The sequence below is a fragment of the Mauremys mutica genome, chromosome 3, assembly GCF_020497125.1.
Source record: "Mauremys mutica isolate MM-2020 ecotype Southern chromosome 3, ASM2049712v1, whole genome shotgun sequence".
Lineage (NCBI taxonomy): Eukaryota > Metazoa > Chordata > Testudines > Geoemydidae > Mauremys > Mauremys mutica.
Genome location: NC_059074.1, coordinates 166856901 through 166871294, shown reverse-complemented (window position 1 = coordinate 166871294; position 14394 = coordinate 166856901). Strand labels below are relative to the sequence as shown.

At 43.0% G+C, this 14394-nt stretch overlaps 1 protein-coding gene and 1 long non-coding RNA gene across 3 annotated transcripts in view; one reads left to right on the top strand and one right to left on the bottom strand.

Moving 5' to 3' along the window:
- The window catches only part of LOC123366560, a 66403-nt gene extending 61321 nt beyond the window's left edge, over positions 1–5082 (bottom strand). The window contains exon 1 of one of the 2 annotated variants that reach the window (XR_006578140.1): positions 4987–5082. This is a non-coding gene — a long non-coding RNA (uncharacterized LOC123366560). The other variant, XR_006578139.1, reaches the window with a different exon arrangement.
- Positions 5083–5186: 104 nt separating this feature from the next.
- The window catches only part of PPP2R5A (protein phosphatase 2 regulatory subunit B'alpha), a 106067-nt gene continuing 96859 nt past the window's right edge, over positions 5187–14394 (top strand). Inside the window, exon 1 of the mRNA XM_045010152.1 lies at positions 5187–6068. Within this exon, the coding sequence (XP_044866087.1) occupies positions 5918–6068 (151 nt within the window). The 5' untranslated portion in view covers positions 5187–5917. The remainder of the gene's footprint in view (positions 6069–14394) is intronic.

Sequence of the window (14394 nt, the reverse complement as noted above, 5' to 3'; positions counted from 1 at the left end):
AGGATAAATGTTGCAAAGATTTTTGTTTCTGATTTGTGCTGAAATTCCATTTTTGAAAAAAAAATTAACCAACTCAAGCAAAAAGCAGAATATATCCCTTTGTTTCAACCAACTCTGCAGCTCTTAATTTATGAACAGATATTTACACAATCTTAACACAATGCTGTGCCGTGTGGATACAAGGCTTCCAAGCTTAAAATAGTGTACATGCAGCAGTGAGATCTTTCAGCTGGTGTGGTTACACTGGTTTACTTACCTCCATATAAGCTCTATCACTATAACTTGTGCATAGACAGGCTTTAGATTTGAACACTTAGGGTTATGTTGTTTTCAGTGAAAGATGGCCCTTGACTCTGAAATTAATTTCCTTGTTGGTCTGACAGAGCATAGATCTGTTGTCCTTCAGGACACAAACATCATCTTCTCTCAGTCTTTTGCAGACGTGGTGATAGAAGAGTATATTTACAGCATAACTTTCAGGTTTGAATCTATTATATTTAGTTTGAGTTTGATCAACTAATTTTATAGTTTTAAGAATGTTATTTATTCCACAAATGTGATGAGCACATCTTTTAAGAATACATAAAGATGTGCTAAATATTCCCTCCACTTTTGCTCCCTATTTACTTTCACATCACTCATTCTGGACAGTGAAACTAGGCTGGTATATTTTCTAGGCAGTTTCACGCTCAAGTTCTTATGCATGAATGCAATACTGTTGTTCAGACTGCAAGCAGAGCAAGGAGAATGTTTAAGTCTCTGTCCCCTCGAAGCATCTGTTTAAATGTAATTACTTTTTAATTCATTAAAACGTTTCTATAAATATTAGGGTTTGTAAAAATAATAATAAATAATAAATAACAAAACCAGAATTATGAACCTAAATTACAGGGACATTGTGAAAGCTGTGAGTGGGTTATATTTATAGGTAAAATTCATACTACATAGATACGTTCATTGGTGATTCAGGATTAGATTTAATTGCGTCTAGAATTGAAAGGGTAGCACACTATCTAATTAGCCATTTACAATATGAGGCTTTTTTTCCCCTTGGATGTTGATTTTTTTAGTTAATATTGTTCCAAGATGTTAAAAATGACTGCAGTCTGCAGCAACAAGGGAAAAAAAACAGTGGTTAAATATGTCTGACTCGTGGAGATAATTCAAATGGAAAAAAATCCAGGTCAATGGCCTTTTTAAACAGACCCCGGGCAATATTTACTCCTCCATAAATAGCAAAGTCACATGAATTGTGTTCAGTAAAGCCTGCAAAACAAAAAAAAACACAACAATTTACAGACTGAAACACAAACTGTGGCTCATGTGTTCACTGGGAAGGATTAAGAGAGCTTGCTGAATGCTCTGTGCTTAGCGATTGGGGTGTCAGGTCTGTTGGAAAGAGGGTGGATCATGTCACTTTAGGTGCTCCATCCCCATACAGCAAGGTGGAAATGCTGGGGTTCTTCTGCAGATTAAGTGCCATACGGGAGGCAGTCTTTGCTGTTACATTTCAGTGTGGCCAAAACAAGCACTGCTACTTTTACCACCATGACTAAGACCTCCTCTACACAGGGAAATTTACCAGAGTATGTCCACACTACCCGCTGGATCGGTGGGTAGTGATCAATCTATCGGGGATCGATTTATCGCATCTCGTCTAGATGCGATAAATCAATCCCCAAACGCGCTCCCATCGACTCCGGAACTCCACCAGGTCAAGAGGCGAAAGCGGAGTCGACGGGAGAGCAGCAGCTGTCGATCCCACCCGTGAGGATGGGAGGTAAGTCGAAATAAGATACGTCGATTTCAGCTACGCTATTCTCGTGGCTGAAGGTGCGTATCTTACATCGACGCTCCCCCCACCCCCAGTGTAGACCAGGCCCCTGGGTTACTATACCAGCATATTTATACCGCTATACTTATACAGGCGTATTTCCTTGTGTAGACCAGCCCTAACATGAATGTACATTCTCCCGTAACTTCAATAATAATGTTTACTTAACTTGCTGCAAAGAATGTGTTATGGATGGTATGAAGGAGAAACCAAAGAGATTGATTGTAATTAATATCACCTGCCTCTTAATAAGCGCTTTTCATCCATTGATCTCAAAGCACTTTACAAAAGAGGTCAGTATCATAATCCCTATTTTACAGATGGGGAAACTGAGTAACAGAGAGTGAAGTGACTTGCCCAAAATCACCCAGTAGGCCTAGGGCCAAGCCACAAACAGAATCCAGGTCTCATGAATTTCAGTCCAGTGTTCTATCCACTTGGCCTAGCCTTACCAAACAGGCAAAAAGACATCCCTCAGAACTTTGATTGCTATTGTTAAGAGTTGCCAACTCTCATGATTTTATCCTGAGTGTCACAATATTATGAGTTTAGGACCCAGCTTCTTGACTCATATTGTTGAGAATCTCAACTGTCTTTAAAAAAAAAAGTTTCTAGCTCATTGTGGAGGAAAACTTGAAAACATGAAGCAAGTGCACGCTAAAGGCTCAGAAACTAGAGGGCAAATCAAAGGAATCCAAACTTATTTTTTAAAATGTCATGATTTTTTTGGCCCGGACTTATGATTTTTTAACGCTGGGGACTGGCAATACTGCTTCTTGTTTTTATGATTCTGCAGGAAAGTTTCAAAAATATCCTTGAGCAGACTATGGAATAGGAGGTGGTCCACAAAAAAATTCTATATTAAGACATGATCTACATTATGAAAGTGTTTGAAACCTGTGTATACTGGACTTCTGGCATCTCACCATGGGATTTACTAAGCATATCCATTCTTCTAGTTTGTTTCTCTTTGTTATGGCCTATATATCTATTTTATTTGTCTTGGCCATTTTTTGCTTTATATCGGCTGCCACAATCACTAAGTTTTCTGATCAAAACTTATTTCTAACAAGCATTAACTCATGTCAGGAACCTGCTGAGAGGCAGACAGAATTCCAATTGGTAAGCTTTTTGATAAGAACATAAGAGCGACCATACTGGGTCAGACCAAAGGTCCATCTAACCCAGTATCCTGTTCCGACAGCAGCCAATGCCATGTGCCCCAGAGTAAATGAACAGAACAGGTAATCATCAAGTGATCCATCCCCTCTTGCCCATTCCCAGCTTCTGGAAAACAGAGGCTAGGGACACCATTCCTGCCCATCCTAGCTAATAGCCATTGATGGACCTATCCTTCATGAATTTATCTGGTTCTTTTTTTGAACGCTGTTATAGCTTTGGCCTTCACAACATCCTCTGGCAAAGAGCTCCACAGACTGACTGTGCACTGTGTAAAAAAATACTTCCTTTTGTTTGTTTTAAACCTGATGCCTATTAATTTCATTTGGTGACCCCCCTAGTTCTTGAGTTATGAGAAGGAGTAAATAACACTTCCTTATTTACTTTTTTGCTGTTATGGATCCTGTATGTATGAAAACAATTAAACTCAGCAAAGCACTTAAACACATCACACATTAAGTATGTAAGTCCCATTGAAATCACTGGCAATTCAGCACATGCTTAAAGTTAAGCAGATGCTTAAGTTCTTTGCTGAATCAGAGCCAAAACTGTAAAAAATAAGAAAAACATATGCATATATAGCCAGTCCATCATCTGTATTTACATGACCATGAACTAAGACATTCAAACGTTTATGTCTCAAAAGTGGGGCAATGTGTGTATGGGGAGGAGTGGAATCAAATTTTAATGTGGGTGTACACATTACTGTACACAAACACACTTTCCATGTAGTCTAGCAGTTAGGATTGCTGTTTTTCACCTAGAAAGCCCAAGTTCAACTCCCAGAAAGTGAATTACACAGGCTTTCTACTTTTTGAGAGGAGTGTAGATTTTGTGTTTAAGACATGACAGGGATTCAGTTTCTAGCTTGTCATTGACTTCCTGTGTGACATTGGGCAAGTCACTTAATCTCTTATCCTCAGTTCTCCACCTGTAAAGGGAGAATAATGCTTCCTTTCTCCCACCCTTTGTCTGTCTTATCTATAGACTGTAAGCTCTTCAGGCCAGGCACTGTCTCTTACTACATGTGGGCTCAAGCCTGCAAGATGCTGAGCACTTTGGCCCAGCAAAGCATTCAAGCATGTCAGTAGCTCCACTGACACCAGCAGACTATTCATGTCCTTAAAGTTAAGCATGTGCTTTGCTGGACTCAGACTAAAGTACTGCTGAGCACTTTGCAGTGTCAAGCATGCGTGTACAGCAATTAACATCATGGGGCTCCATCTCAGTTAGGGTCCCTAAGGACTACTGTAATACAAACTAATAACTCACACTGCCTAAGTCACTGCAGTCATCAACGAAAGGCACAGTCAGTATGTAGGGATAAAAAAAAAAAGTACAGTACAAGAATAGTGAGCTACAGGAGTAGCTCCACTAGACCAGTTACTGGTAGTAGAGAGAACTGAGAAACACCTGAAAACATCGGATATGGGGCTAGTCGAGCCTCGAGGACAACAGTAACATACACACAAGTCAATCCATCCCTCCTGCCATAACTAACCGTGTACACTCTTCATGGTCACTCAGTGTATGAGCAGCCCCTGCAGTTGATGCTGGAGGCCCTGGATTCCTTTTAGGATGATGATAAGTGACGTGTTTATTTCAATCCCAGCGATTTCACTGCCAGAAATCTCGCAACACACCGCAGCCATTAGCTCTGCCTCGCTCAGCACTGAGCGACGTGCTTAGCACACCCCTGAGAGGTGCTTGGCGCAGGAGGCCTCGGATACGCTGGGCACGATCCCTGCAGCTGGCGCAGGGCAGGTGCCTGACTCCCGGGCGCTGCTGACACGCCTCACCGCTCCCTGAGGAGCGCAGCCTCCTCCGGCTCCCTGACAAGTTTGACAGACTCGCCCAGCCAAGAGGGACCGATCCGTACAAACACAAAGTCTCGCCTTCGAAGAGTTCCCCACTCTGGATTGGCTCCCGCACACCCCGCCTCATTACTCGCTTCCTATCACTCTCCGGCTCACCTCAAGACATGCCGCCCACATTGCCACCTTCTGTTGGCCAACCTTATTGTCAATCACTAAGGCCGGAGGTCGCGCGGCATCGGCGCCCCCACCGCCATCTCGGTCTTTTAATTGGTTGCTCTTCTCCCGTCAATCATTCACGCGCATGCAGCAACTGCCACCCCAACCGCTCCCCCTCCCGCCAACCTATGCCCCGCCTCTTTCCCCTCCCACCTCTGGCAAGTTCAGCGGACGCTCTAGCTCGCCGGCTTTGGGGGCTTCACGGCGCGACTGGGTCGGGGCTGCCGCGGCCCCGGAGGGACACGGAGATACTCGGGAAACCGCGGTCTGAGCTGACCGGGCCGCGTGGGAGCACGATGACAGCGGAGGCGCGGGGGGCTCCCGGCGGTGGCTGAGGGGCGGGCGGCGGGAACGTGCCTCTCAGGCGAGCTCGGCCCATGACAGCGAGCTACGCGCGCACTGGCACAGGCGAGCCCGGCGGAGGCGAGGAGGGCATAGGCGAACCCAGCTCTCGCGCTATCTCTGGCGGCTCGGGTGGCGCTCGCTGCGGGGAGAGCGTGAGCCGCGCGGATCGCTCCCGTCCCGTCCGCCGGAAAGTTTAGCGTGTGGCGGCCGTGCCCGCCCCGCGGCTCCGCCAGGGAAAGTTTCGGGAGCCGGCTCCGCAGGGAGGAAGTTACGCGCGAAGCAGGAGCTTGGGAACGCCGCGGCTCGGACTGAGGAGTCTCCCAGCGCTTGGATAAAGTAGGCTCCGTCAGCGAGCCCGGCCGGGATTGGGCCGCTCGGAGGAGGGGAGGGGGAAGAAGCGGGCTGCTCGCCGTCGGGATCCCCTCCGTTTTTGGGGGGGGGATCTTGGCTCCTTTTCCCGCCCCTCTTCCCCACCGCTTTGATATATGCTTCTGGGGAGCGGCGCCCCCCTCTTCACCGCCCAGCCATGTCGGCGGCCATCTCTGCCTCGGAGAAGGTGGATGGCTTCACGCGGAAATCGGTGCGCAAGGCTCAGAGGCAGAAGCGCTCGCAGGGCTCTTCGCAGTTCCGGAGTCAGAGCAGCCAGGTGGAGCTCTCGCCTCTGCCCCAGCTCAAAGGTACGGCCCGACACTCCCGCGCCCTGGGCTACAGGTGCTGCACTGCTGAGCTTACTAACCACCTTTCCAATTCCGAGCTCGTTCTAGCCTGCCCCCTTTCTCCATCTCTGGGCTTCTCCCCGCTCCAGTCCCCAGCTCAGGCTTGTCTTCCCTCCTTTTCCTTCCTGGATCTCCAAGCCCCGAGCTCGCCTTCTGCTGGCCCCTTTAGTCCTCCTTGACCGTTCTCCTTGCGCTTTTCTCCCCGTATTGTCCAAGTAGTGACTGTCAGGAGATGTAACCCTCCCACAAATACTTTCAGACCCAGAGCTTGTCTCGCCGAGGGTCCATATTCGTCTTATGTAAACAAACGTCCAGCAGCTCTGTTACAATTTGCTGCCCGTTGAAGGATTAACCCAGCTAGTGCCTCAAGATTACTTACAACCCCTTTTCTGAGTAATTGGGATTAAATGCTTGGTTTTGACCCAGCAAGTTAGTGAAATTCCAAATCCTCCTTTCGTGACTGCAAGTTGTGCTGGGGGGAAGGAAACTGTTTTAAAAATCTTGGTGTGAGTGGAATTTCCTCTTCCTGTGAGATTTTACACTGGCAAACACTGTATTTGTGGTATAGTATTCTAATTTATCCAAGAAAATGTGTTCTAGATCTGTGTCACTTGTTTTGGCCTAATTGCTCCTTCCCACCAGTGTTAGAGGATTTTGAGAAACCATTTCTCTTGTTTCAGTTTAATTCTTCAAAAATTACCATTAAAAGCTCTCCTCCTACTGGTACAGTCTCACATAGTGCTACCAGCATCTACAAATCTTAGTTCACCAACATTAAATTGGCCAAATTACAAAGTATTTGTTTATCTTTTGTCCTAGACCACATTTAAATGTTACAGGGAAATTAGTCTCATGAGGCTACTGCAGGATAGACTGTAGTTTCTTACCAAAATAAACCTAAATCTCCATAGTCTTGCACATATTTTAAATAGAAAATTAAAGTTGTGCATGGCCTTTAAAGCCACAGTAATACAAAAATGTGATTAGATGGTGAATACAAATTTGTGATTGAGACAGTGGTTGACAAAATTCAAAAGAACCTTAGAGGTAAAGATGAGTTGTATTACTTTAAAGGTTATGCAGCTTATTGATAGCTTCAAAAGTGCATCATGCTTGTCTTGTAAACAGATTAGTAAAGGCAGGAGGGGTAGCTCAGTGGCTTGAGTTTTGGCTTGCTAAACCCAGGGTTGTGAGTTCAGTCCTTGAAGGGACCATTTAGGGAACTGGGGTAAAAAACAAACAAACAAAAAACCCACTATCTAGGGATTGATCCTGCTCTGAGCAGGGGGTTGGATTAGATGACCTCCTGAGGTCCCTTCCAACCCCTGATATTCTATGAAAAAGCTCTTGTGAAAAATCCCACCATTATCAGGATTAGACTTGCTGCAAGGTTCATTATAACATAGTTAACTTAAAAGTGTCAGTTACTTGATTTTTCCCTGAATCTCCCTATTTAATTTTTTTGCAGTCACAGTTATATATTTTAAGAAAACACAATGAGAGAAATGTTTTTAACAGACCCACTTAGAGGAAAGTGACTGACTGTAGGGGAAACAGTGAAACAAACTATCCAAGTGCTGCTAAATGCAAATAAACAGAGTGGGGGATTTTTTTTTCCCACATCTGTTAAAGTCATTACAGCTCATAAGACAACAGGAGGGGGAAAAATATGTTCAAACAGTTGAGTATTTGACAGATCAGTGACTTTTTCCCTATTCACTATATTATGCAATTTATGCAAACTAGTATAATTTGCAGGCAAGATAGTAAAAAAATAAACCTGGAAAAATTGTTTTAAACATGAACTAAATTCCTACAGTTCATAAGTCTAAACTCCATTGTGCTTTAATAGTCAATACTTGATACATTTTGCTCAAATGGTTTCTGATTTTTATACTGCTAGTAAACCATATTAAAAACTCAATAGCTGATATCAGAGCCCTTGAATTAGAGATCACGTATGGGTGGCTCTTTCAGTAGCATGGTGACTTAGGCCCTCATCCTGCAAAGACTCAAGCACATGCTTAACTTCTTGCATGTGTGGTCCCATTGAAGTCTGTGGAACTACGTACATGCTTAAAATCTCTGCTGAATTGGGGCTTTAATGCCAGCTGTTCAGTCTAGTGAAGCTTTCCATTTTGTGTGTGCAGTTGTGTCCACAGTTACTTATACTTGCAGTTCAGGTCACTTAACCATGTCAATCCCTGAAAAGTGCCAGAATTGGAGGGTTAGAAGTCTATAAAGCCTTAAACCTGTAAACTGAATCTGCATGGGCAAACACCTACAAAGAGCTTTATGATTGGGTTTGAAAGGACCTAAATTAAGGGTGTGAAATTGTTTGTATTTTTGTGCTCCCTGTTTATACGTGTTTCTGTGGATTAAAATTAATCTCAACTGCTTCAAAACATAATTGACCAAAATGTAGTTTCTTTTTAAAAGGACCCTGTCATTAAACTATTTTTTCAAAACTGCAAACTATTGCTCTATGCTAAGTGCCCCAAATAACCAATCTGAGAGGCAGGTGGCACACTAGTAATGTAAAACTTGCATATCTCCCCCCCCATTTCTTAGGAAATCTGTCTAAACTGCAAATCACTGGCTCCTGCTCCATGTGATTCTCCTGAAGCATACACTGTACTAGTAACAGCACACTTCTCCCTCCCGCCCCCCCCCATAGGCTTGGCCTCCAAAAACACATGGTTTCATAGAACTTTTATTCCCAATCATGCATTCCGCCCCGCCCCCCACCTCCCCCCAAAATAGTTTGACCTCACTCTAAGACCAGTTCCAAACAGATTTCTGTGGTAGGTGTGGTGCTAAGACTGTAGTACATCCTGAGTCATTGCATAAAGCAGAGGTCCATGGAAGGGGCTAAAAAAGAAAAATGGCATTATGTTGGTTGCCTAGGGGCATTAAGTGCACACTTCTGAAATTAGGTTAATTTTTGTTTTCCCAGACAGCTTTTGTTTTTAAAGAAAAGTTAAAACCTGCTGTGTTAGGAGGAAGTATTAGGTAAACAAAGTGACACTTGACTACTATACTCTTCTTATACTGAATATATAGTTAACCTAGTTTAGTCACAACTACTCCATCATTTTACAGAAAATGCGAACATACTAATAATTCCAAAACAGCCTGTAAGTTTCTGCCAGACTGGTCTAGAATGCTCATACTCCTTTCCTGGCAGGAGAGATGCACCAAAAGCAATCAGGCTATCATTATAAATGTCAGGGTAAAATATTTTAAAAAGGAACTAATCTAGGAAATATTGGTGGGTGACTGGAATGTGAACCTCCTAATCAAACATTGTCTTGTACATTTCCACAAGGATATAAGTAGTACTGTTTGAAAACCTGTAAACTTTTGTTATATTTACTCCTGGGGGAATTCTGCAGCACTGTGCACGTGCAGAATTAATGTCTCCTGCAGATTTCTTTGCTTCCCAGCCCCCCCAAAAAGAGACTGGCAGGGAAGTAAAGAGAAGCTGCCAGAGCAGTCTCACAGCACTCCCTTGCAGTGCAGGTATATTGCTGGACCAGCCGGCACAGAGGTAAGCCACTGCAGGGCTAGGGATGCCCCAGCCAGTGGCTCCTACTCGGATCAGGTGCTAGTCCCAGTTTGGTTGGAGGTAGGAGAGGATGGGACTTCCTCTTCCCCTGCAAGGAGTGGCTAGAGCTGGGTCAGACACACCCCCAGAAACCTCCCCCAACTGCAGGAAGCTCAGCTTCCACCCCTCCTTCCTGTCACCATTGCTCCTCAGCTGTGGGGGGAGGGATCGCTGTATAGGGAGCTGCTCACCTGACCCTCATGCATCTGGACCTCCCATACTCAGTCACTCCTGCCAAGCCTCACCCTGTACACCCAGACCTCCCCCTCCAAACCCAAACTCCACCCAATTGAACCTCAACCCTTACCTCCAGAGCCCCATACCTGCACCCAGACCAACCCCACTGAGCTCCCTGCACTCAAACCTCCACCCTGACTAGCCTCACCCCCCCTGCACCAACCTGAGCCCCCACATGCAGACTGACCTCCAGTTAGCTGCACTCAGATCCCCACCCTATCAAGCCCCAGACCAGCCCGGTAAGCTCCCCACATCCAGACCCATCTGCTGAGCCCCAACCACTTTCACCTGGAAGCCCCTACACCTGGAACCTCCCCAAGCAACAAGCATCCAGATCCCCCCCATGCCTAGAAACCCCACTGGGCTGCATGCACCCAGATTGTCCCATACACAGTCCTCTCCCCCTACACCTGGATCCCCCCAGGCTTGGATCCTGCCTTGTTGAGCCTGCCTGCCCCATACCTGGTGCTTCTGGAGCAGAGGGGCAGGGCCCCAGGGTGTTTCTGGGGCAGGCCCAGGCATCGTGCTGGGTCAGGGTTGGGTACAGCCTCACCACTGAGTCCATGTGTCCGGGGGAGAATAGGGGGCTGCAGGGTGATCTCCACCTTCGTGTAACCAGTGGCCTTTGCTCCCCACTGTCATGCTGGAGCCTCTGCATTTATTTAACAAATAAAACTTGCAGAATTTTAAAATATTGTATGCATAATTTTTAGGCACAGAATGCCCTCAGGAGTAATATATATTGAGGTTAAACACATTACTATGGCTGGGCAGTACCAAAATCTGTTTGTTCAGATGTGTGTCACAAAAGTGGGAGAAATCTACTCAGGTAGTAAGTAATCTGCTAGTTACCAGTATAACCGAAGACATCCTATGTGAAATAGCTATTAACTTGATTTTTTTTATGAATGGTTTCATTCTGGATGTTCTTTCAGGTTATGATTGTGTGTGTGTTGGAATAAACCAATTTTTCTCATTTTGGACAAGAGGTCAGCAAGGCCTTACTAGTGGCAGGGTATAAAAAAATAGAATTATGCTCTCCTTTAGTCAAATTGTCTTATGTTTTCCTTGTACATACATGATGCAGGCAGAGTCCACTTCGTGATATTACTTAATCTCAAGAAGCTAACTGTTCCTGGGTAAGGCTTTAAAAATAATTACCGGTAACTGTGGCAGACTTAAAAATTTTTTTACATTAAAAACAGTCTTCCTGTTCCTTTTCACTTTGATTTTTGTGAAACTTTAGACAAATGAGGAATTTGTATTATGTACTTATTCTAAAATACAATGTTGGATAACACTATGAGAGATCATACTTAGTTTTGAATGTTGGTGTTAGGGTTAAACACTTGTATTGTTAAACATGTATTATGTAAATACATGTATTTGATAATGTATTTAAAACACATGCTGCAGTTTAGCAACATACAATCATTGAATTCTTAAACTTCTCTTTAGAAAGAATTATTGTAATTTTACATCAAAATCTGCTACGAGCAGTTTTGAAAGTAGTGTATTGGCTTGTGTTTATGAATTGATGCAAGAAAACTTTTTTACTGATTTAAAAAAAATGGTGAGACATCAGAAGCAGTGAGACAAGCTTTTTTGCAAAGCAAGCAACTCATTGCTTCTGGAGAGCAAAATTATTTAAGATTAAGTACAGGCAGTAAAGTAGATGTACATATTTCCTATACAACACTCTCCTTTGTACTGTATTTATAAATAATAAGAATTTCCTGATGGCTTTTTGTAATCTTCTCAAGCTGTAAATTTAGAAAAAAACATTCAAACACTGCATGATGGAAAATAGTAAAATAAAAGAATATTAAAATCTAATATGTTTGTTTACTTAAATTTGTTTCCAAATGAGGCTGGCTTCTGGTGGAAAACGGATTGGCTGTTACAGTGGAAGAATTGGAAGCAGGTCAAAGAATCCATCAGCTGCAAGGCTTGGGAAAGGCAATAGGATCTCTGTGCTAGGGATGATTGTGGGGGGAAGAGAATCTGTAATTAGAGACTTTAATAAGATTTTTCCAGTATTAAAAACTTGAACATCCAAATATGGGAACTAAAAATTAGTAACAATAATATTTACTCCTCAACCCTCCAGGGAGGTAGTTTGGACTTCATTGAAAACCAGATGCTACATCTCAGCTAAGCTTTAATGGCTACATTACAAAAATGTAAATATGTAGAACTTGGATTTAAGTTGTGTACAAGTTCAACTTTAATATATCAAGATCAGACAACCTTAAATTTATGTTTTGGATATCTGTAATCCATTGTGTTTCAGAGTAACAAATAGTTCTATTAAAAATATAGCTATAAACGTTGTGTAGTGGGGTCAGCCTCCACAGCACCCCATTGGGGCTCACCATCTGTCTCAGCATCATCAGGCAAGGCCAGGAAAACAAACTTAAAACAATAGTACTAACAGAAACATATCATAGCAGGTCTTCCATCCTACTTTTTTTTAATAGAATTCTGACCCTCCAGACTATCCTTGGAGGTCCAGCTCCTACCTGAGCCATTGACCCTCAGAGCTTTGTTCCTGGAGTCCTTCCCCAATCTGTTTCTCCACAGGCTGGATTCTTATTCGCAGTCTACCTCAGGCTATTGGCCTGGGCTTGGGCCTTCTCCAGTGCTTGCTGTAGGAATCCCCTTCTCTTGTCATCCTCTCCCTTCAGGGCCAATCACAGGAGACAACCTCTCCAGTTGAGATCTCCCAGCCTTTTATGGGCATCAATTGATGCTTTCCAGCTGAGTCTGATAACTTAACCAAGCCATCTGATCCACATCTAATTAGGATCAGTTGGGTATTTGTATGTGTGAGGGATAACTGATCCATCACAGGTAAGACTGAGCCTAACTCTCCTTAAAGGGCTAGTGAGCCTGTCACAAGTTTTTGAGTTTCTTTGTAATGTTGTGTTGTCTTGTGCTTCCCCAAAGAAAGCATCCATCAAAAACACTGGCCTGGTCCACTGTAATGTCAATCTAATAAAAATGTCTGTCCATTATACATTAAGGAAATATCTCTGTACGATAACTCTTTCATAGGTTTGGTGAATTGTTTCCTTTACCTTCCTGAGGATTCACCCTATTATTTCTCTATTTTACATCTTTTTATCATGATGGATAAGATTTCCTTTGAGGGGAGTAAATTCTTAATTGAGTGGAGGATCTGAGTTTTTTTTATAAATCTTACAAATATATTTACAGTACACACAGATATAGCAAAAATTGCTCTTCATCTAGCAAGAAATTCATAATTTTGAAAGAGAACCAAGAACAGTTCTTTAGCACTTGATGCAGAATTCTTTTTTTGGATTGGTATGGAGTGCTGTACAAAAAAACTGAGCAACTGAATTTCTTCCAAATTAAGGAACTATTACTAGTTTATCAAGTGGAACATCTGGGCTCTAATTCTTACAAGAAGTAACCTTTCTTGTCCTTAGGCTTGGATTTTTTAGTTTTAGAATATACTTCCATCAAGTGTAATTCCTAAATATAGAGCCTAATGACAGTCTTCACATGAAGAACTTTTCTATTTAAATCTTTTGCATCTTCTATGTGCCAACTTAATATCAGATTTCTTTCCATATTCATTGCTTTATAGTTTTAGTCAGATATTGGGTTTACAGGTGCTAGGTTTAAAGTATTTTAGCTGTCCAATCAAGAAAGCTAATTGTAATATTTATTCAAGGCATGCTGCATTTATCTGATCAAAAGAACGTTACATCTGGGAAGGATATGTGGAACTCTCTAATAAATTTTAAGTGAATTCTGTGCTTTTGAACAGTGCCACATTAACAGCTCTTGTGGATAAACAAAAATGGTCTCCCAACAGGTATAGGATGCACTGCAACTTTTCAAGATTCCTCACCAATATTCTTCTAACCTGGACTTGAAAGGGCCTAATGGCCATTGGGGGATGATGTAGCTCCTCTTTCATGCCCATGTAATCTTGACACGGTTATCTTGACTGGGAGATAATGATAAGGTTGCAGGCCTGATGGCAGGAAGTGAATTTTGAAAAGGGACTTGGAGAAGAGGGTGGGGCCATTGCTTTATTGGGACAATAAATATTAAATAATGCCAATTTTCTGTGTGGTGGTGTGGGAAAAGCTGCTAGGAATTGGACTGAACCCAGCAGCTTATTTTTCGTAAGCAAATTAATGATATTGGTCACTGTGTATTTGGGCTATTGCTTTCCCTTCAGTTTTGCTGCTTTCATGTTCATGGAAGTTTATATGTCTTAAGGATATTGCTAGTGGAATACCTCTTGACTTACTATATGCAGATCAAGCAGGACTGTCTATGGTAGAGTTTGTGTAACTCTTCCTTTTACAAGGTTCTAGTTTTCAGTTGCTTATAACTTTGCTATAACTGTTTGGACTGAAGTTTTCCATGCCAAGTATGGAAAATTTTTTGAACCATGCCTCC